Below are 22,646 nucleotides of genomic sequence, written 5' to 3' on the forward strand. Positions count from 1 at the left end.
TCAGTTTTGGAAGATAATTAAAAATGATTCAGTTCAATGTCATCTGTTTAGCGAGAGGGAACAACTAACTTATAAGGTGAAATTTCTTATATATGGGTATGTGGCTGATTAGTGGGTAACCTGACCGACAACTCAGGAATCCTGACTGAATCCAGTTTTTTTGTCACAGAACCGTGGCTGACTTTCGCACTATTATGCATCATTAAAATGGATGCTCCATTCCGCAAGCCTCAGGTAGTCAAGTTAGGGCACTGAATATGTACCTAACAAATAGTAATATCACTTCTTCCACTCAATTGGTCCAAATGTTTGAAGTGTAGCTTCTCATAAAAAAACTGAAGTAAACAATAATTTGTCTTGCATAAACAAAAACACGGGATTTATTATTATTTCTCAAGAGGAAAGTTACATCAATGTGTGTAATGCTTGTCTTAGTCTGGTGACATTAGCTACCATTGGCTCAAAATCAATAGGACAGATAAAAATAATTTACCCTAACATCTGAAAGGAGAAGTTTTATACTTGAGTTAGGTTAGGCTGTGTTTCAGTATTGTTGACAGTATTTAGATCTCTTCTACTTACGAGTATCCAAGTAACTGACATCCCTACTGAAGGGGCAGTGCCTTTCGGGAATGCCCCAGCCCATGGCGCCCCCTATAGTCGATATGGGGAATTGTGTGGACCCCATGTCCTCTCACCTCTGCCTTCCGGTCTCCGGAGTTTTCCCAGGAGACTCTACCTCCACTTCATCGGGCTGCTTCCATTTCCTCCACTTTGCACACGGTCGTATCTCAATGAATTCTACCCCAAGCGAATCTTTCCAGCTGATGCACTTAGACAATTGTTTTTCCAGCAACAACTTTCTTATTGATAATTAACACTTATTGAGCTCTTACCATGGTAATGAGGACTATCCAAAGCAATAACTAAGATAAGCACTAACTAAATTTTCAAAGCCGTCTGAAACAGATACTGCTGTTATCTCCACTCTCAGATTAGGAAAAGGGAGTTAAACAGGCTGAATAATGCCTAAGTGGAAGCACCAGGCTTCCAAACGGAGCAGTGTGGCTCCAGTCTGCCGACTTCCCCAAGATGAAAATCCACCAGTTCATAAAGGAGGGGATGGTTGTTCCACATAAAATCAAAACACAACCCAAATATTCTCAGGCTCTTGCAGTGGAAAGATCAAATTCAGCTTCGCTGTTTTTATAGACAGGGAAACAGGTACCGAGAGGGAAAGTAACCTGTTCATGGTCTTGTTGTTCTTCCCTTGCTTCCTCGTGCTCCCTCAAGAAGTGCAGCCTCGGGGCCTTGGTGTTGGTCCTTGGGCATGGTGGCTGTGCATTATGTTTCCTGGCATTGAAATAGTATTAAGCTAATTAGCATATTTGTTGCTACAGCTTGGGGGTTGGCTAGGATAGGGGTCAGGGCAGGGAAGCAGAAGCATCAAAAGTAGAACTTGAGTCTGCCTACAGTCGCTTTGGCTGTGATGGCAGGCTCTGTATTTACTGTATTGAGATCATGTGGTTTTCGAGTTATGGACTCCTGGATATTTAAACATTGACTTTCAATTGGCAGCAATCAGTTAAGCTGCACAAGCTTGTGGAGGATCACAACAAAGTCCAGGTTACAGTCATCGTAAAGGGCACAGGTAAGTGTATGTTCTGCCAGCTTCAGGGTGGAATCAGTCTCATTTGTTACTGATTATTAGTCGAGGAGAAAAGTCTTCTCTGCTTAAATCCAGGACTGGGGCTAAATTGAGGCAAATAAGGCTTCTAAGATGCAAAACTTAATGAGGAGATCATGCAAAAGTTCGCTTGCATTTGCAGGACCCAGAAGGTGAACATCTCACTGAATTTTGTACCCTGGGTAATTTGCATGCCTCATCCTGATTGAACCATTTCCACCCAGTGTCTGTGTTGCTTCCAGTTCCCTCTGCTTTCCATACTTCACTCATTTGAATGTTACTGGGTAAGCCTTCTTAAGGCTTTTTGATGTCCCCTACTAACCATCCCAAACAGACCCAGAATTATAACATTTTCAATCTGTTATCCAGAATACAGTCATGCATAATTCTTGTAAATGGCTGGCTGGACATTTGGCATTTTACTCTGGACTTAGCCTGGAGTAGGGTGGCCATGGCTCTTTGCAAGGAGTGAGGAACTGCACCCCCTGGCAGCAGACACTGTCTGAATGGTTTACACTAGGCCCCAGACCAAAGACAGGGTATGCCACAGGGGGGCAGGAGCCCAGCCCCAGCAAGTAAGCAGCAGTAGAGGGGAACCTCTCAGATGACCGATACCCTTGAGTATCTCCTGTGGGCAGAGCACTGTCCTAAGTACTAAGATCGAGATGGGATCTTGTTGCTCTCCTAATTTTTTACTATGGCCCTGGAATCAAATCCCTAATCCTGGTTTCTGTGATTTTGCAAATGAGCAGAAAGGAGCTGGAGCAGGTGAATGTGTAGGGCAGTCCTTGGTTGGTTAAGAGTTCTCAGCCACTTGCATCTTTCAGTAAAAACAGGAAAAGATCAGCCAGTCATGGAAACTTTGCTGTTGTATAGGTTTGCAGGAGCTGGAATCCTGTCTCTTGGTTCCTGGAGATACTCTTATTCTTCCAGGAAAACTTTCATTGCCATGTGATGCTATTCTGATTGATGGAAGCTGTGTGGTGAATGAAGGCATGCTCACAGGTAGGCTGTTGTCACGGAGCTTCTTTCCTATCCAACACCTAAGACAAGAGTTGGCAAAGCAGATCAACACATCCTTACCTGCTTTATACCAGCCTGATATTAAGATATGGAGAGATAGGTGAGGGAGACACGGCCAGGCTATTCACGCAGATGGAGAATTCATATATGCAATTAGGAAACATTTAATATTTTAAGAATCTAATGACAATAAATACAAAATTTATAAATAGAAGAAAAGTCTAATACATGTGATTGGTTCATGTCCTAATGGGTGTAGTAAATTGGGTGCTTTGGTTCAGAGGAAGGTGAATGCATAAGACTGCTTGATGCACAGTATCTTCATAAACATAAACACCTATCCAAACACAACACAAATGGAAACCACCAGCTTTCACAATTGGCAAGGTGCAGAGATTTTATCCAACCCTGCTCTCTGTAGATGGAAAACTGAGCCCCAGATTTCCTGGGAAGGAAATTGAATTGAACCTTCAAGGAAAGGCCATATAACAGTTCTGTTCTTTAGAATTGTGTTTCCAGTTGATCTTACTGAGCAGAAAGCCAGTTTTCTTATAATGGTTTGAACTGTTATTCTTGTTCTTGTTTGTACTTTGTAAAGTTCATTTGAATTTGTATAATTAGCAAGGCACTAGGTATAAAATATTCTTTAGTCAAAAGACCTCAAAATACACAGGATATCATAATAAGAGAAGAAGAAACTATACGATACACAAAAATAGAGAATATTTGTCTTTTGTGCTTACAAATTGTTGTATTTTTCTGTTTCCAAGTTGCTAAAGACAGGAAAATACACACGCGCATGCGCTCGCACACACACACACACACACACACACACAACTTTCTAATGTCACCTAAATGTAAAGAGAATCATTATAGATTCCTAAATTGTTCAACACAAGCAGATGTCACATTAAAAATGGGTCTGCTTAATTTAAAATTGAGACAGGAAAATGTAGCAAACATAAATATGTTTGGTATAATTACAAAATACCCCTTTAGTGTGTTGAAATCTAACTGTCTTATAATGATAACGATGAGGATTTGCATACTGATCATATCCTTCATCCGGAATGTTACCATGGTACCTGATGCACAAACCTCAAGCCCCCCAAAAAACTGTCCTCCTCACTCCAACGCAGCGACCTCTCACATTTATAGCAGCTTGCCAGTGAAGAATGGCTTCACTCATTGGCAAGAGAGCATGGCTGTGAGGAGAAAGGGGAGGACTGATCACATTTACTCCCCTGGGTCTACTGACTTGGGTGCAAGGTTCTTGCCTTGCTTCTAGGAAAACTCAGAGAGTTCCAGAGAAGTAGAGAGGGCAAACAGTGCTGCTTTTCCACAATGTGCAAACTTGACCTAAAATGACCTTAAGAAGTAAGTGGCTTTTCTTAGGTCTGTTTCTGGAAAAATAAGGTCACCAGCAATAATATCTATGAAACCTAAGTACTAATAAATGTCAACTTTAGAGACAGACACATAAAACAGAAATACGTATATTTCTTTCTTATTGTTTTCTTCAGAAAGATCTAATTACCACCATGCTTTAAATACATTATTACACAGCCTACATAGATCTACCCGCTCACATACACTATTTGTAAAAATGATCCTCATTGAACAATCAGATTATGCTTTGATTCCTGAAACTGCCTATGTCTTTCTAGAACATTTGTCCATGAATGTGACTCAGGTTTTTTTTCCCCATGTGCAAACCAGTCCTTTTCATATATAGAAGTCTTTATTTATGTCTTTATTTAGAAGAAAAATGGCAAATACTCTTAGCATCTCTAGAGCAATTTACATTTTATAAATAACTTTTATATCTCACTTCATCATAGCATAAAACAAATGAAGAGCTGTTATAATACCCAACCTCCAGATGAAGAAACCCAGGTGAAAAGAGACCAGACTGGTCGGCTAGCAAGTATCAGGGTCAGAGGTGGCTTTTGCTTCCAGAAAGGAGGGACCACGGGAGTGAGGAGGAGGAGGATTCTAAGAGGGGTAAAGCTCTCATTCCTTGTGCCTCATCATCTTTTTCTCTCAATGGGGCACTCCCCCCCACAGCACATGCCCATTGTAGGATCTTCCTCCTCATCGTTTCCTTAGCCTCATCCTATTGCCATAAGTTCAACTATGCAAGAAATTTAATTTTGTAACTACACTTAGTTTTTATTTTTGCTCCAAATATTGCCATCCTTGAGAGTGAGCAGTGGCGTAAGTCAGACAGTCGTTCCCATCAGTTGGTGGGTCCCCTGACCCAAGTCTGGCTACTAGAGGTTGTGCAAGGTGCTGGGAGGTGGTCTAGGATAACTCTCTTGTCTGTGGCCCCCACTCCTCCTCTGGGCTTGGCAAATGTCTCAGGCCTGTCTCCCTGCAAAAGGAGGCTGACTGGTGCTTCTTGCTCTGTTTTCACAAACTTCTACAATGTTTCCTTACTTATACAGGAATTTCCTGAAGTGGTGATTTCACATCTACATACATCCTGTCAGACAAGCTTGTGATGAATTGCTAGGTTTGATCTTAATCTCTCTTCCTTTTTCCTTTCCTCCTGTCTCTCACTTCTACTTTTCTTTCATTTATTCATTCATCTGTCCATTTATTCAATAAAGGTTCAGAAATGCCTACTCTGTGCCAGGTACTCTGTTGTGTGCTGGAGTCACAAGACAAGTGAGAAGTGGCCACTACCCTCAAACAGCTTACAGTCGAATGGCCCCCGAAATACAAACAAACAAGAACAGGGCATTTCATGTGGAGATACCGGCTCACTGGGGATTAAGGACAGAATCCCACTTCACAGCAGCCAGGACTTCAGGTCCCAGAAGCCAGCGGAAGTTGATGATGAGTGTTCTTCCTTCTAAAACACTCCTCAGCCTATTTAGACCTCCAAACATTTATAGGCAAATCACTCTTTCTTGGGATTCCGACAAAGGCCAAGAACGAGATTCCTTATTAATATGTGAATAGCGTAAAAGAGACTTGAAAGTCATTTCTGTGTAAAATAATATCTGATTTGAATGTTATCTTTGGAACATTATCTCCAAATGACTTCTATCTCTGGTTGATTGAATGCCTGCCCGCCAGTAATACTGCGGGTTGTGTGTTCATAAGCTATCCACTAATATTGTGGATTAATACGCTGTGATTCAAAAGCAGAACAACATTAGAAATTATCTCTAAGTATCTGCTTTGAAAAAGGCTGATTTCAAAAACAATGGGGATATAGCGATTGGAGATTTGTCGAAAAGGTTCTATCCCTTTTCCAAAGCCACTTAGAACACAATTGGTAAATCCAAACAAAGGATAAATATCATAATTGTTTTAAAGACAATGAGAAGGGGCAATGCTTAGCTAAAGGAATTTCCTGAGAATATTCAAGATCACTAATAAAAATTGTATAGCTTCTTGCACCTTAGGATGTTAAAAATGCACCCTGTGGAAAACTAGTTTTGAAAAACCAATCATAGAAAAACCTGGGTAATTGTTTTTATTCAATTCACCCAGGCACTGAGCAAAAATATGTCTTTTGAACCTATTACATACCAGCAAGGAAAATGAGCAGTATAAAAAGTCATACATGTCAAAGTACTTGCCCTCAGTTATTACCTAGAAGGAGAGATAGAACCTGAATTTGTGTAACTATAATCAATATAATACTATTTCCAAATTAGAAATATGACATGTTATTTTGCTAATTGAACATTTAGCAAAAGACTGATGGAATTTTAAATTCATTCTAGTGCTTTTTAAATCTGGGAGCCAGGAAGGGTTATTAGCATTTTTATTTTGTCTCTGAAATGTATCCTTTTGAACTCTGAGCTAATTTTCTTTGTGTCTTAAGTAACCTGTCTTCCTGCCGTCAGGAAAAGTAGAGGAATAGTACCGGCAAAGAATGGCAGTCAATAATAGGATATGCAAGTGGCCTAGTTTAGCTGGAGTGTGTAGGAAAAAGAGCCAGTGATGCTCAGTTTTTGGTGGCTTTGAAAATCTAGCAAGAGAGTTTGCACTCAGGACCCTTCCAAACCCCATCCTCTGTATCTCTTCATCTGGCTATTTATCTGTATCCTTTATCATATCCTTTAACAAATTAGTAAATGTAAGTATTCCACTGAGTTCTGTGAGCCACTCTAGCAACTTAATTGAGCCCTAGAAGGGGTTTGTGGGAACCTCAGATTTATTAGTCAGAAGCACAGGTGACAATGTGGATACGGAGACTTGGGGAGGCTAGTGGGATATCCAGGTTGGCATGAACAGCCCACCACGGGGAAATATAGAACAAGAACACAGGAGAGACGGAAGATGAATACAGATGTTATTGAGCCAAGAAAGCAGTTCCACTTATTAAGAAGTGTTAATTAATGAGAATAGAGCTGAGATCATCCAGAAAGAAAAAAGAGATATCCTGTTATATTGGTTTCTAGTTTTCACTACACCCTCCAAAAAGATCATGAAAAATACTTTTTAGATTTTATGAGGGCATAATTTCTCGTTCATCTCTGTACTTCGAGGATTCTTTACCTCTACCTTCACACTCAATGTCCCAAACACCCTCAACCATCTTTAGTGCCCAGGGCAGAGCATTCTCTTGCCTTCATTTCTTCTAAGAACACTTTCCTCTTCTCCTTGATCTAGTTGGCCTCATTTCCTTTTGAGTTGTCGTTTGTTAATTGCCTTTCCTGGTCCCCTGTTTGGGCTAGATCTTCAGATCACCTGGTACTACTACCAAAATACTTATTGTATTTTCGTTAATTATTTACTACTCTTTAGTGGCTTGGCCCCTGGGCCTCTGACGGCAGGATTTCTGTCTGTCTTCTTCATTATTATATTCTCAGCACCTAGAGCAGTGCCTGGCACAGAATAAGCACTTAAAAATATCTGTTGAATGAATGGATGAATGCACAGATAAACAAGTAAATGAAAGGGATATAATAATTGCTTTACACATAATTTATAGCTCCTTCATTGCCTAGCATAGATCTGGGCTTAAAGAATACTTGGGGAGACATTTAAGTGACAACTCTCTTTGCTAAAATGGCCTGCTTTTTTTTTATTATTTTTTATTTTTTTTAAAGATTTTATTTATTTGAGAGGGAGAGAATGAGAGATAGAGAGCACGAGAGGGAAGAGGGTCAGAGGGAGAAGCAGACTCCCTGCTGAGCAAGGAGACTGATGTGGGACTCGATCCCGGGACTCCAGGATCATGACCTGAGCCGAAGGCAGTCGCTTAACCAACTGAGCCACCCAGGCACCCTGGCCTGCTTTTTTAAATTCTAACAGCAAACCATGCAGACCAGGTATGGAAAATATAGGTGGACCTTAAATAAATATCTGAAATGTAACCAAATATACCACTACTTGCATCACCAGCATCCCTGAGAAGTCATCTGACTCAGGAGATGAGCAGTAAGACCTGAATAGCTGTGGTTTGTATACTTTCTTAAAACTGGAAAGTACCAGCTCTAAATGACTACCTGAGGTTACATGGAATCAACAAAAGACAATCTTCTTTAGGAGAAAGTATACCTGTCACGAAGACACCATTGCCCCATGGGGACAACACCGTTGCTTGGAAATCCCACAGCTTGGAAGATTATCGGAAACATGTCCTTTTCTGTGGGACGGAAGTTATCCAGGTTAAGCCGTCTGGGCAGGGGCCAGTGAGAGCAGTTGTCTTGCAAACAGGTTGGTAGATTCCACTTTTGTAAATTTAGTCCATGATTAGAGGTGGGGGAGTTGGATTGGGAAAATTTTGTTTAGGAATATGAAGTTTGCTATATTCTGGTAATAACAGCCATACTCCTTTCCAGTAGGACCCTTATTATTCTAAATTGACACCATTTCCAACTGAATGGTTCATTGTTAAAATTCTCATCTATGATGAAGCATATACAGAGATGAAGTACACTTTCTCAAAGGCAAGACTATGTTCTTGTAGGTTTGTTTGGTTTTGGTTTTTTTTTTATGCCCACATGCTTCTTTTCTTTTCCCTCTACACCCACTCTAAGTAATTACCAAGAAAACAGTTCCAACCATTGTTGCTTGAGGACTTTCCCTTTCAAAGTGCTGTTTGCTGGGCTATTATTTCAAGATCCCTGCTGGGTTTCTCCACTTGGGTTTAAACTTCAAAGTCAAGGCACTTCGAAGTCAAGGCATCTAAAGGACTCAACCTCCTCTTTCTGTTGACAGCATTACCATCTAGCCAGTCTCTCCACATCACCTTTAACTCCTCACTTTCTCCCTTACCAAGTAGGGCACCACATCCTGTTGATTCTACAAATACCTCCCGAGTCCTGTCTCCCTCTCCTTCAACCCCACAGTTGGTGTTTTGTCTAGGCCCTTCATCATCTCCTGTCTAACTATTACAACAGAAATATTCTTTTGACTGTTCCCTTTCAGCTTTTGCCTGAAATACTTTGTCTTGTCTTTTGTTCTGTTTATTCCTAGATCTCTCACCAAGTCATATTTCTAAAACATATTTTGAAGCAGTTTATGCACACTGTGCTCAAAAACTTTTCAAAACTATTAATATTACGCCCAATCTTTCATATGACATGATGCAGCCAACACTTTCCATGACCTGGTCCTAGCTTGTCATATTCACCTGTGTTTCTGCCAGCACACATATGCACAAATTCAAAACATACCTTGCACTTTGTTGTCTCTATGCGTTAGTTAGTCTATGATTCAATTGTTCTACCTGACTTTTTTTTAATTAAAAATATCAAGTTTTGTTTCAAAGTAGTCAGTGGGCATGAGAATATCTCAGCCAGCTGGTAAGCAGGAGCTAATGGATGGTAATCATGGAAACCACCTGATCTGAGCTTATAAAATGCTGAGGCAACAGGTTAGAGAAACTCTCCTCCTTTTCTCCAAAGGCTGCAAAACCATGTTTGAAGAGACAAGATATTCACCAAGCAGTGGGATTAAGGCATGTTTCATACTTAACAATAGTGACTTATATCTAGTAGTCAGGTTTTTTTTTGCCAAAAACTTAGATATTAATGAGTATCTACAAAGTGCTATGCCCTCAGGGCTAAAGGAAAAAATAATTGTGAGATACTCCTTGACCTTAAAGAAGACTGTGGTCTTGTGCAGGAGAGCAGAGATAGATGTCATGTGATTAAATGTTATAGGGACTCCAAAGAAGGGGAGAAATTATTTTTTATATGAAGTGTGAGAGTAGAATTCTGGAAACATTTCTTTGATGAGGTGGCATTTTTGAGCCAGACCTGATAGGATGGGAAGGATTTAGCCAATCCTATCAGAGAGCTGAAAAGACATGCTAATCTGTTTCTGCAAAAGACAAAAGAAAGAGTGCACTGGGGTCTTCTGAGAGCAGAGCTAGTTAAAAGTCTAGCAAGATAAGAGTCCACCAGATTGATGGGACTTGGAATGCCATGCTTAGAAATTTGAACTTTATTATAAAAAATGGAGGCTCTGGAAGGTTTTTGAGCATACAAATGACATGATGAAAGGCACATATATTTAAGAAATTCCTTGCTTTGTGCTTTCCTTTTCTCTTTTCTTTTATTTTCAACACATATTTGAGCTTTAAAGTCTTCTCTCAGCAGCTCATCTTCTCTGGTGACTGCATCTGTTGGTTCCTTAGTCTTCTTTTCCCCAGTCTCATGCATGAATGAGGAGCTGCACTGTGTGAGCCACTGAAGCACTGACTCTCAGAGCAAGAGAAATTGAGCAGGGCTAAATGAACACCATTTATGGTTCCTGGCAACATGTAAGAATAATAAATATAAATATACTGTTAACAATGGTGTTTTCGTTCCATATTCAAATGACACTATTAACCAATCCTTAATTTGATGCAAACCATTTTGGGTTTGGGGAAAACTGTATTAAAGAACCTTACTCCACCTGCAATTATCTTCATGTAGGTTACAATACCACCAAAGGGGACTTGGTAAGATCCATCCTCTACCCTCGGCCTCTGAACTTCAAACTGTACAACGATGCCTTCAAGTTTATAGTGTTCCTGGCCTGCCTTGGAGTTGTGGGTTTCTTCTATGCTCTTGGTGTATATATGTACCATGGAGTAAGTATTGGGGGTAAAGTTTTTTAATAGCATAGCTTTCTCAAGGAACTTGACCTAACTTAAAAGGGTTAGATAAGGATACCTTTTAACCCCATCATTCTGTGAGTCAGTGCTGTCCAATGCAGCTTTCTTAGATGATGAAACTATTCTATACCTACACTGTTCAATTTGGTAGCCCTTAACCACATGTGCTTATTGAATGCTTGAACTGTGGCTAGTGTGACTGAGGAAATGAACTTTCGATTTTACTTCATTTTAATTATTTTTAATTAACATAATTTATTTTAGCTAATTGATTATTTGATTGATTTCAATTTAAGTACCCATATGTGGTTAGTGAAAATTGTATTGGATGACACAGCTACGAAAAGTTGCAAAGTTCACAGTCCTTTCACCACTTGGATGGAATGAGAGGTTATTGTGTGTGTGGCATTTGTAATACCCAAGCCCAAATAGCTTCAGAGGAAATACATGTTTCTCAAGTCTGATAGGATGGAGAGGACTTAGTCAATCAGATCAGAGAGCAGAAAGGGCATACTAATTAGAGTGAGCAAAGGACAAAGCAAGAAATGCAGATGAGTCTTCTGGAACCAGTGAGCAACTGAGACATTAAGCCTAGCAAGGTAGAAATAGGTTACATTGAAGGGAATCTTAAATTTCATGCCTAGGAATTTGGATTATTTGAGAATGTTGAAATATTTGAGTGTGTACATTGCCCAAGGCATACCCAACAGACCATTTAGGCAATGTATTGCTCTGTGTTCTGTTAGGTTCTGAAATGGAATTAAATGTCCATTTTTACAGGGGTGACTGGGTGGCTTAGTCAGTTAAGCATCCGACTCTTGATTTCAGCTCAGGTCATGATCTCAGGGTTGTAAGATCAAGCCCTGTGTCAGGCTCCACACTCAGCGCTTGAGATTCTTTCTCTCCCTCTGCCCCTCCTCCTTTCCTTCTCCCCTCTTTCTCTTAAAAAAAATATATATATATAAATTATAAATGTCCACTTTTACAGAAATGTATGCTGCATGGATCCACACTTCCTTTTAAGCTTCATGGTGTCTGGTTTCATTTGAATGTCCCTCTTAATAGTTATGTTGGCTGGACAGAGAAGGGTTGTCACAAATGACCTCTGAAGTCCTTTCTGGTCCTGAGCATCTGATTCTGTGGGAAACCATGCAGTCTCTTCTGTAAGACATATTAGGATGTTAGCAATGTGGCTCATAGGGAAGAAGAAAAAACTGTGAATAAAAGGGTCCAAACATAGATATGAAACTGGGTATGGGTGACCTAATTACAATGCCCAAATTGGTAGCTTTAGTGCATTCTATGTGTGTGTTATTGGGGAGAGAGGTATATATTACTGGACAGTCACAAGAATTTCCAGGCAATGTTCATGCTCACACTTGTACTCTGGGTAGTCATTACAGTCCCCAGGGAGCTTTTCTAGGTCAGGCAAAGGAAGCCATGGTATATTGGCACCAGTAGAATGGACCCTGGAAAGAGCTCTGCAGACTGTTAAAACTAGTAGGGCTGGAACTTGAGGCAATGTGCCAGTTTTATATGGGGAAGAGTAGTGTTGAACAGGAAAACAAGCAAAAAGCTCTCTGTGTGGACTAAGAAGCCCCTGCAGTGATTGGGAATGAAACTTTCCTGAGTGGGACTCAACATCCAATATACACCAAGTAGCAACACTAATCACAAACCCCGTCTTCTTGTGGGTCATAACCTATGGCCCTGTTGGCTGTCTCTATCTGTACTGGCTCAGGACTTGACAGGACTGAGTCCTCACGGTCAACACTCTGTGGCTGTAGTTGGAAAAAGCAAGGAATGATGGATTTTGTAATAAACTGAGATTGGATCAATGACGTATCTAGCAGGCATTGTTCCTAAACTTGAATCTGTGTTTCCAGTAGTCAGACGAGCACTTTATGGCTAAAATTATGGTTGATTTCATAAAAATCTAGGGTAAAGCATAGTATCTAGAGCATTTGAAAAGTAAAACAAGCCATCCTGTGATTTGATCTTGCCTCCACTCTTTATCAGTCATGTGAATTTCTGCAGACCTCACTAGGATCTTGACTCCATGTGAACTGGCTTGATAGTATAACACAATGGTCACATACTTGTTCCCTGCAGTGGGACAGACTAGGGTTCAGATCCTCACCATTTAACTAGCAGATGGCTTGAGGAAGTTATTTAATTTTTTAAGCCTCGGTTTCTTTATCTGTTAAATAGAAAAAATAACAGTATTTACAACATAAGGTTTTTATGGGGAGTCACTAAATAATGTATGTAGCCTAACACAAGGCCCACCCTAGAACATGAGCAGTGAGAGCAAGCTATTTTTACTATTGACTTTCCTATAACAGATAATACATGTTGAGATCTTAGCAGAATCTTGGTCATCATTTTTATCAGGTCACCATTCATTTCATATGTGTGCTGGGTACCTCCTCTGTGTCAGAAACTGTGCTAGGCTCTGTATCTAGAGATGAATAAGATGAACTTGAAAATGACTTCGAAGATGTATAAGCCACAGCTGCTGCACCCAAAGGAGTTTGGAAGCTACTGAGGGAGATTTAAAACCCAACCGTCAAGCCAGTGTGTGAAATGTTACAACTCCAAGATGGTCTCCATGCCTGGGGAGTCCAGAGGGTGTGTTATGGTGAGCAGAGGAGGGATGGCACTCTGGGTGGAGGGAATGCTAAGTGAAGAGAAACAGAGTCAGGAAAGGGCAGAGTGGACATCCAGTAGGGTTCAGAGTCTCCTTTGTTCTCAGTGGGAGACAACTTGTCCATTCCTTAGACACACCCAAGAGAACTCTCAACCCCACCAAGAGCCAGCTCACTTTGAATACTCTTGAGTTTCTAGAGCTCCTGTGCTATTACAGGAGATGGTGCCAGAAAGGGTACCAGACTGCTCTGCTGGGCTGACCTGTATGTCCCTCCCTCTTCAGGTTTCTTCAGGAGATACTACAGCCATGGCCCTGCTCCTCTTCACCGTAACTGTACCTCCAGTGCTGCCAGCTGCCCTGACCACAGGCATCGTGTATGCACAAAAGAGGCTGAAGAAAAAGAAAATCTTCTGTATCTCCCCACAGAGAATCAATACGTGTGGGCAAATAAACCTCGTGTGCTTTGACAAAGTATGATTTAAACTTTCCAAGTTGGAGGTTAATGATTTCAAGATACAGCAGAGCTGGAAAAGGCCTCCAAGAATGCCTGGCTCACTGCACTCATTTTGCAGATGGGAACACTGAGCCCAGAGAAGGTCACACAGTGAGCTAGCGTGAGACCATGTTCTAGAGCCCACTCTACTGAGTCCTAAGGAAGTGGTTTAGCTATCACATCATGAATTCCTTTCCTATGAAATTTAATATTTTGTGCCTGTATTGGGTTTTAAAACAATCTCTTATTATAATAATTTTTATGACTGACTGGCTTTTTCAGGCAAAAAGAATGTGAGGAACACTTCTGTTCCCTGAAGTGCTTTGTCTGGTGCTTAATTGAACATATTCCCTTCTTCTCCTCTGCTTCTTTTAAGGAAAGGAAGGGAGGGGACCATGGCTGTGTTTATGCACTCAGTCCCTCCTTTCTCCTTTGATCCCCAGGTTAGCAAAACTCCGGACTAGCGAATGTGTCCCTGCTTAGGGTCCTGGAAGTGGCAGGGGAGAAGTATGTCCAAATGCAGAGGATTGCTAGTCTGGGACAGGTCCTGAGACCCCTTCCTGTGCCTCTCCTATGGGAGACCTGCAGGGACCTCAGCCTCAGTCACCTGCTATTCAGATCCTGCCCTCTGCTTGGGCAGGCCAATTTAACTGCTGTAACACAGTGGGATCCTCCATGTCTTCACTTCATTCACATTTGAATAGTTGATAAAGGCTTTGCCACCTTTAAACTTATCTACATTGGCCAAGAGCTCCATTAATGAGATGTTCCTTGCTCTGCAGAAGCTCATGACTTAGCTGAGGAAGCAGGTAAAACAGAAGTGTAGACAATGATAATGCAGTGAAATGCATGCTGAAAGAGGTATGAACAAAGCATTGAGGTGAAGTTACCTGCCTTGGGTGGGAGGTCACTTTTGAGCTATGGCTTTGGTTGTTAGACGAAATGGACCCTGGGCTCAGAGGCAAGCAAATCAGAAGCACAGGGATGTCAGGGCCTGTGGCACCTGGGGGACAGAGGACAATGGGGTGTGGCTAGATTGGGGGCCGTGTGGTAGGGGATATAGCTGGAGAGAGGAGCGAGCCCAATTGTTCAGGGCCTGACATGCCAACCTAAAGAGTGGAGCCTTGTCGTGAAGGAGAATGGGAGCCCTACCATTTTTTAAGAAGATGGGTAACATTTTTATAGGTGTATTTTATTCATTTAATCTGGGGTAATTGATGAGAAGGGACAGAGGGGAGATAGGACTAGATAACAGGAGGTTATCTGGGAACGTTCTTTCTCTTCAACCTGTAGGCCACTGGACCTTGAGGCTGCTCATTTCACCTCTGACCTGAGAATGTCCCTTCCCTGTTTACTCAGTTGTAAGAATTGGAAGCATTGTAAGCACGTCACTGTAAAACATTATGCTGACTTAATATCTTCTCATGACAGAAATGTCATTTGATAGAAATTGTCTTAGGCAAGGAGAGCAAGAATGGAGAGTAGAGGACCAGCTGGAGAGACACCATGAGTAGACTTGATGAGTCTTGGCCCCCAGCTGAAAGTAGAACAACTCTAAGATTATTTCTATTCTATTGTTGTCGAGTTTCCTTTGGCAAAGAAAGCCCTTAATCCCACTTGTCAGGAACCACTAGGGTTAATTTAACAGTAACTCCCTTTTAGTTTTAGGATCAGAGAACAGCCCCTGGGAAGTTTTCTGGGGAGGGATTCCCAATACTCACCCAGAAGCCTCATTAGTGCCTGTAATATAAGAGGGAGTTTTATAAAACACGTTCATTACATATTCATCTGTTTCTAAAACTAATTCTTCTAGAGGGTGTTCATTTTACATCTCATAAAAAGTTTTTTTCCTCTGCATCCTCACGTGCTAGAACAACTGAGGGACTGCTCCGCAGCACGGTTGGCCAAACCCCAGTGGCATGACAGCATGTTATAATGCAAAGAACTCTGGATTGGGAATCAGTAAAATGAGAAGTCAAATCCTGGATCTGGCACTAAGTTTCTGTGTGCCCTTTTAGGAGAAGTTTGAACTCTAATGATCTCTAAGTGTCTTTCTAGCTTTCACATTGTAAAACTCTACCAATATGCTGTTGGAATAAAGCACCCCACAATTAATTGAAGCCCCATCTACTGTTATTTCCATTTAGAAGACATTCACCACCGGGCTTCTGAGTACATCTGTTCTCATGTATTTCTAGTTTACGTTGCTTTGTTATAAAACAAATTCTCTCTTGGGCGCCTGGGTGGCTCAGTTGGTTAAGCGACTGCCTTCGGCTCAGGTCATGATCCCGGAGTCCCGGGATCGAGTCCCACATCGGGCTCCCTGCTCAGTAAGGGAGCCTGCTTCTCCCTCTGACCCTCCCCCCTCTCATGTACTCTCTCTCTCTCTCATTCTCTCTCTCTCAAATAAATAAATAAATCTTTAAAAAAAAAAAACAAAAAACAAATTCTCTCTTTTCTATCCAGTTCAACCCAAGCCTGGGCTAGTATTTATGCTAAGAAGTTTGCTTTCTCTGTCTTACTCCCTTTACAACTGCAACTATAATTTAGTTTTCTTTCTGTTCATGGCTAGTTTTATTGTATAAGGATCATTTTCACATAGAGAAATAACACAGTCCCATTTCTGTTTTGCTACAGTATCAATTCTGTTTTCATGTTCAAAATATTGATGTTTAAAAAATATAATCTGGTCATCAGGAAAACATTTCAGTTTGAATTAAGCTGCTAATGTTTTTTGAAATGGAACAACTCAAGAGGATTTGAAATCTAAACACACAGGTTGGGACCCTTATAAAATGCAGAAGGGAAATGAAGCGAATAGATTTTTGCTGTTGTTCTTCAAGGAATAACTCACACAAAGCGTGTTAGCTTTCTGTGAAGTCCAAATGAATTAACGAAACCAAGATTCCTTCATTCTTTAATTGGAAGTCCAGTGTGGGTTTTGTCTTTCTGTATATTTTGCAAAATTTATTTAACATTTGTCTAGGCAGCCTGGATTCTGGTTCTTTCTCTTCAACATGCAGGCCACTGGACCTTGAGGCTGCTCACTTCACCTTTAACCTGAGAATGTCCCTTCCCTGTTTATTCAGTTGTAAAAATTGGAAGTATTGTAAGCACTTCATTGTAAAGCATTATGCTGACTTAATGTCTTCTAATGACAGAAATGTCATTTGAAAGACGACTAGAAAATTCACTGTCTAATACAGAAATGACTTTTAAAAGAATGATGACAGAGACCTGGGTGTCAGTAGCAAAAAGGGATACACCCCAGCCCTTAGTAGTGCTTTGCTCAGCCTTGACAGTGCTGAAGCAGTGGGGCCTCGTGCTTACTCCGGGAGTTGGCTTCTTGCATAAAGACACTGGGGTCTGTAATTAATAGTGGACTCTGAAGCAATGAGCAAATTCAAAGTGCTGTGATAGTACTTAGTTTCATGTTGCTTTCTCTGTTACATTATGTGACAAATACTCCCTCATAATACAGCAAATCAAATCTCCCGACCATTTCCCTCTTGATCTAACAATAAAACCCATTCATGGGCATTAATGAATATTTATTATTAGCACTTCATTTCTCTCTAAACTCTCAAAGCCCTTTATCAACATTTCATTATCAATCTGGACAGTCACCACATCACCCATAAAATTGCTATGAACCAGATGGCAGACAATGAACTAAATAGTCTTGAAAAGAAAGAAAAAACTCTGAGCTCTGCTTTAGAAAGATAGCAGGTGCCAACTGAAAGTCAAACTCGCACTTGTTCTTATTGGATTTCCATTCACTGAATGCCTCTTGTTTAACAACAGCAAGTACAACAATAAACACACAAAAACAGAATACTCACATTTTATTGTAATGACTAGTATCTAGAGTCATTTAATTGTCAACATAGGCTTTTGGGGAATCATTTGTCACTTGTTGAATCTTTCCTTCAGGTACCCTTCTCTAATTTAAAATTTGATGTCTACAAACAAGGGCTTTGGACAACTAGATCTACTTTAATTTCTTGGGAGCTTGGGTTTTGTTTAAGTCATGATATAATTAAAAGCTCTAAATCTTATGTTAACACCAATTCTAATTTCTTCCAGACTGGCACTCTTACAGAAGATGGGCTGGACCTCTGGGGGACCATCCCAACTGCTGACAAAAGGTAGGCACTTTAGCAAAGATGGAATGTGGGATTGGTGTGGCTATCTTCGTGCTACTCAGATCCATCCTCCCAGTGGTGAGGGATGAATGTCACATAAAATATATATAATAATTTACTAGAACTACTTCCCAGTTATTCTAATTTGTTAAATTAAATGAGTTCTAAGTACAAAATCAGACAGGGAAAGTAGACCTTCAAACTCCACATGAAAAACAGAATGAGTTGGATGAGTAAGGAATTGAATGAATAAAACAGAGGAATAAAGGGTGAAATCAGAACTGTGCTTAATTAAAAACTGCAAAGACTTGCTGGTGGCTAGCGGGCTGGTGGTAGTGGTGGTTGGGGGCAGGTAGTCCAGAAAAGAAGAGCTCTGTCCCCTCCCTCACGGAGCTCACATCTCATGGGAAAAAAAGGCACAAATGCACCCACCTTCTATACACTATACAGGCTGTGGAAAGGGCTACTGTTAAGGCACACATAACAGAATAGAGAAGAAGAAATGATAATGATTGCTTGATATAATACACAGTCCTGGATTTTAGAATAACATAGTAGATAAATGGTAGAAATTAGTTTTGAAAATGAATAGAATGAGGAAAACTATCTGACAGAGATACCACTTGAAATAGAATCTTGAAGCATATATGGCTAAAATTTTTATAGACATGGGCTAAAAGCTGGCCACGGGAGGGGGGAGAGGAATCACAGAGACGTTACCCCAGAATGGAGTTAGAGAGGGGAGGGCCCTAGCTCCCTTCTCTGTGGGGCTGAGATCTGCCTTCTCAGTCCAAGTGCAAATCCCCCAGCTCTTAAGCTCTGGATACTCCACCTTGGCTCCAAACATGGCTGAGGCTCTGTCATTGAAGAAGTCATGCAAGAACTCCCCAAGGCAGTGATGGGGCCAGGCATAGCTCTGGCAAAAGATAACAGCAGACAGGCAGTGCGACATTGCAGAAGATACTTGGGTTCATCCCTACTCATGTGGTTCAGCTCCTGGTTGCTCAGATGGCTGGGCCAGGCTTTTGTCCAGACAGGCACCGCTTTGCCCTTTATTGGCCAGACTAGTGAAAGGGGAATGGGATGTTTGCAGCTTTCACCCTTCCTTTCCTTCCCTTTCCCCAAGTAAGATTTTGGAGTATAGAGAAAACTGGATACAATTATTGTTTGGCTGTAAAATGGGAGGAGGGGAATGTAAATCCAGCCAGTCTACTGTCATAGAGGAAAGTGAGCTTCAGATGCTGGACATCCATGACAGGAGTTTCAGGAAATAAGACAAAGGGCAAAGGGCTGAGTTATGAGAAACATTTCAGAGTCGAGATAAGCTTTTACTTGAAGGAAAAAGAAACCAGCAGGCAGTCTTCCTTCCCATCCCTGCTACTTCACTGGCCCAGAGACCTCTTGCCTGGGGTGTGACTTTCTAGAGCCTACTCTGCAGAGCTTGCAAGTGTCAGTCTGAGCCTTCCACTAGTACTCCCACCATAGGTCCTGGCTGCAATAATCTGACAGAAGTCTCTGTGATTATATCCAAGTGCTCAGACTTTATCATATAGGGCATGGGGAGCTATGGAAGAATTTGATCATAAGAGTTGAGTATTATTAAAACTCTATATTGGTAAGATTTAAGGGGCAGAATGTGTAAAATGATTTTCTTGAAGACCTTCACTTATTAATCATCTTCTCTATCAGTTTTCAGGAAGTCCATAGCTTTGCCTCAGGCAAGGCTTTGCCGTGGAGCCCACTGTGTGCTGCCATGGCCAGCTGCCACTCTCTGATCCTTCTCAATGGGATCATCCAGGGAGACCCACTGGACCTCAAAATGTTTGAGGGCACTGCCTGGGTAAGGTGATAGTTTCTTGGTATGACTAAATGAGAAAAACTTGAAGAGATCCTTACTGGGAGTGGCAAAGCTTTTCTAACTTTGGTTGAAACCCAGAGAAGATTTATAACAATATGTGAATGAAGGTCTGACTCTACCTGAATTTCCCAACCTCTGCTCCAAAGAACTCTGTTAATGATTGCAACATGAAAGTGTTCCATGATCAAATAATTTTGGGAACTGCTATTTTAAGAAAGTAAAGTTGATTTCTTAACTACAGGATTTCTTTAATAAATTGTAGTACACTGTGAATATTCAAGAGTGACTATGATATGCAGCATTTACCAAACCTACTTGACCACAAAACCTTGACAGGCCAAAACATGGTACAATTAATCTTCGTAACACACTCAGAGAAACAATAGCCTAAAGCAGTGCTGTTCAGTATATTAGCCACTAGCCACATGTGGCTATCGACTACTTGAAATGTGGCTATGCAACTGAGAAAATGAATTTTTAATTTTACTCAATTTAATTAATTTAAATGTAAATAGCCACAAATGGCTGGTAGCTACTGTGTTAGTATAGGTCTAGACACCAAAGTGAAGGTCCCCCAGTTCAACCAGCTTAGTTTTCTGATCTGAGTATGAATGACAGTTAAGGGGTATAAAACCATCCTGGTGGCTGTCGTGACATGGTGGGCAGACCTCTCAACTCCACCACTTTCTAGCTACATGACCCCAAATCCAGAACCAAGACTCTGAGTCTGTTACCTCATGTGTGCATTTATAATAATGATGCCTCATTCACAGGCTTGTGGTAAGCATTGAGCCTATGAGACTACAGGGGCTGTTTGCACTGTAAAGTGCCCAACAAGTGGAGGTCACTCATTCATTCACTATTTAATTAATTACATTATTCTGTTCTCAAAAAAAATGTTTTAAAGCTACTGACAATAATACATCAACTACAGGACAGCATTTAAACAGAATGGTGAAGGGATGAAAACAAATGATTGCAGGGACATGAAATACACCTCACAAAGTTTAATTTAAAGATGGATAGTGGGAAAATTGTAGCTTTCTAGAAGCCAAAGTAATGAAAGAGGAAACCTGGTTAAGAGGGAAATTTCTGATATCAGTAAGTTAAAATTCGAGCATTTGTTGTGGAGAAACTTTTGACATAAAGACAAAGCAGTAATCACTTTCCTGGATCTTAATGGGGGAAGAATCAGTGTAATCCTTACAAATAATGTCATTAGCAGCATCATTTGAGTTGACACAATGATGAGCTGCTTAGGGTCATTATTACTATATGTGACATTGGTCCTGGTTCTGACAGTGCCTCTTCTCCATTGAGGGGTGTTGATCTGTTTGTACAAATAACATACAAGTTGGGGCCTTGCATGGGAACATACATCTTTAGTATTAGCTCTGCAAAAAGCACTGTCTTTAAGAACAGTGGTATCCACCCCAAACAAAGCATGAAAGTACAAGGTGATTTGCTGAGTTTAAAGCTAGGTGAGAAGGAGTCTCCAGTTAAATATCCTTTGGTGGTTAGGAACCTTTCATGACACATAAGGGGGGGGGGGGAATGTCCTCGTAGACTCTAAGAATTTTAGCGCTAGAAGGGATATCAGAATATTTTTCGGAAGAAATCTGAGACTTGGAGAAATGGAGTAATGTCCCCAAGATTAAACAGGAGAGTGATAGGGCAGAGGCCAGATGTTGTCTCCTATTTTCTGATTTGTACAATGGACGGCCTTTCCTGTATTTTCAGTCAATATTGGTTTCTCAGATGGTATAACTTATACTGTTGTAACATCCAAGGAATACAAACTATTTTCAAATGTGCATTCTAATTTGAGAGCAACTAACTTGCTAATTCTCTAGCTAAGCAATTAGGTTAGTAACATAGATATAGAATAAGAAATAATCCCATGTTTATCTCAAGACCCAATCCTAAATTATCTGAGGGCTAATGTGCTCAGCTCTATTGGAGACTATGTCTCTACAAACTCTCGTCAAGTTACTAGACATACCATTCAGGAAGAACCATTGGCCTGTAGCTAGCATTTCTTCCATCAATTACTATTAAATTGTAGTCACATATTTCTGGCTTTTTGACATTCTACAATAAGGTCCTTAATATAAATCAATCAACAGAAATTTGACAATGATGGTATTCAGATAATTGGCCTAGAAGAGAAAATATGTGAAAGGGGCTTTGAAAAGATTCAAGTACTATGCAAATGAGAGGTATTTCTTTCTTATTATTTTTCTCTAAGGAATCTTATGAACATTTTCATTTCAAAACAGATAATGGAAGATTGCAATGCAGACTACTACAAATTTGGGATGTCAGATTCAAACATCATAATAAAACCAGGACCAAAATCCAGTTGGGTATGATTTGCTTTTTTAAAGCAGATGGCTCTTTCTCCTTTGAACTGGTAAATCTCCCCTGACTTTCACATATTTTTATATTCCTATTATTTTGCCTTATCCTAACAGTATTCATAGGTTTGCTCATTCCTTGATTCCTAAATATATCCCTTAATTTATTCATGAATCTGCCCTTTAATTTATTCAACAAACACTCACAGAGTACCTATGTATGCTACAGCACTATGCTATGTGCTAAAGGATAGAGTGAATTCAGAGCTAGATGTGTTGGGCTCTGTGTTGGAGGAATACATGGGTGGGTAGAAAAATCCATATAGGTGCAAATAAGTGCAAGACAATGTGCCAAGTGC

The 22,646-nt window shown here is 40.6% G+C and overlaps 1 protein-coding gene across 1 annotated transcript in view; it reads left to right on the forward strand.

Annotated features, from left to right (window-relative positions):
* ATP13A5 (ATPase 13A5) overlaps positions 1-22,646 on the forward strand; it is a 115,752-nt gene that overhangs the window by 41,516 nt on the left and 51,590 nt on the right. The window contains exons 8-15 of the mRNA XM_028101090.2: positions 1,579-1,651; positions 2,564-2,692; positions 8,222-8,392; positions 10,603-10,760; positions 13,717-13,905; positions 18,014-18,075; positions 19,762-19,912; positions 22,210-22,296. Of these exons, the coding sequence (XP_027956891.2) occupies positions 1,579-1,651; positions 2,564-2,692; positions 8,222-8,392; positions 10,603-10,760; positions 13,717-13,905; positions 18,014-18,075; positions 19,762-19,912; positions 22,210-22,296 (1,020 nt within the window). The remainder of the gene's footprint in view (positions 1-1,578; positions 1,652-2,563; positions 2,693-8,221; positions 8,393-10,602; positions 10,761-13,716; positions 13,906-18,013; positions 18,076-19,761; positions 19,913-22,209; positions 22,297-22,646) is intronic.

Source organism: Eumetopias jubatus, unplaced genomic scaffold (assembly GCF_037043125.1).
Source record: "Eumetopias jubatus isolate StellerSeaLion01/CBP00866 unplaced genomic scaffold, mEumJub1_p1.0 scaffold_1, whole genome shotgun sequence".
NCBI lineage: Eukaryota > Metazoa > Chordata > Mammalia > Carnivora > Otariidae > Eumetopias > Eumetopias jubatus.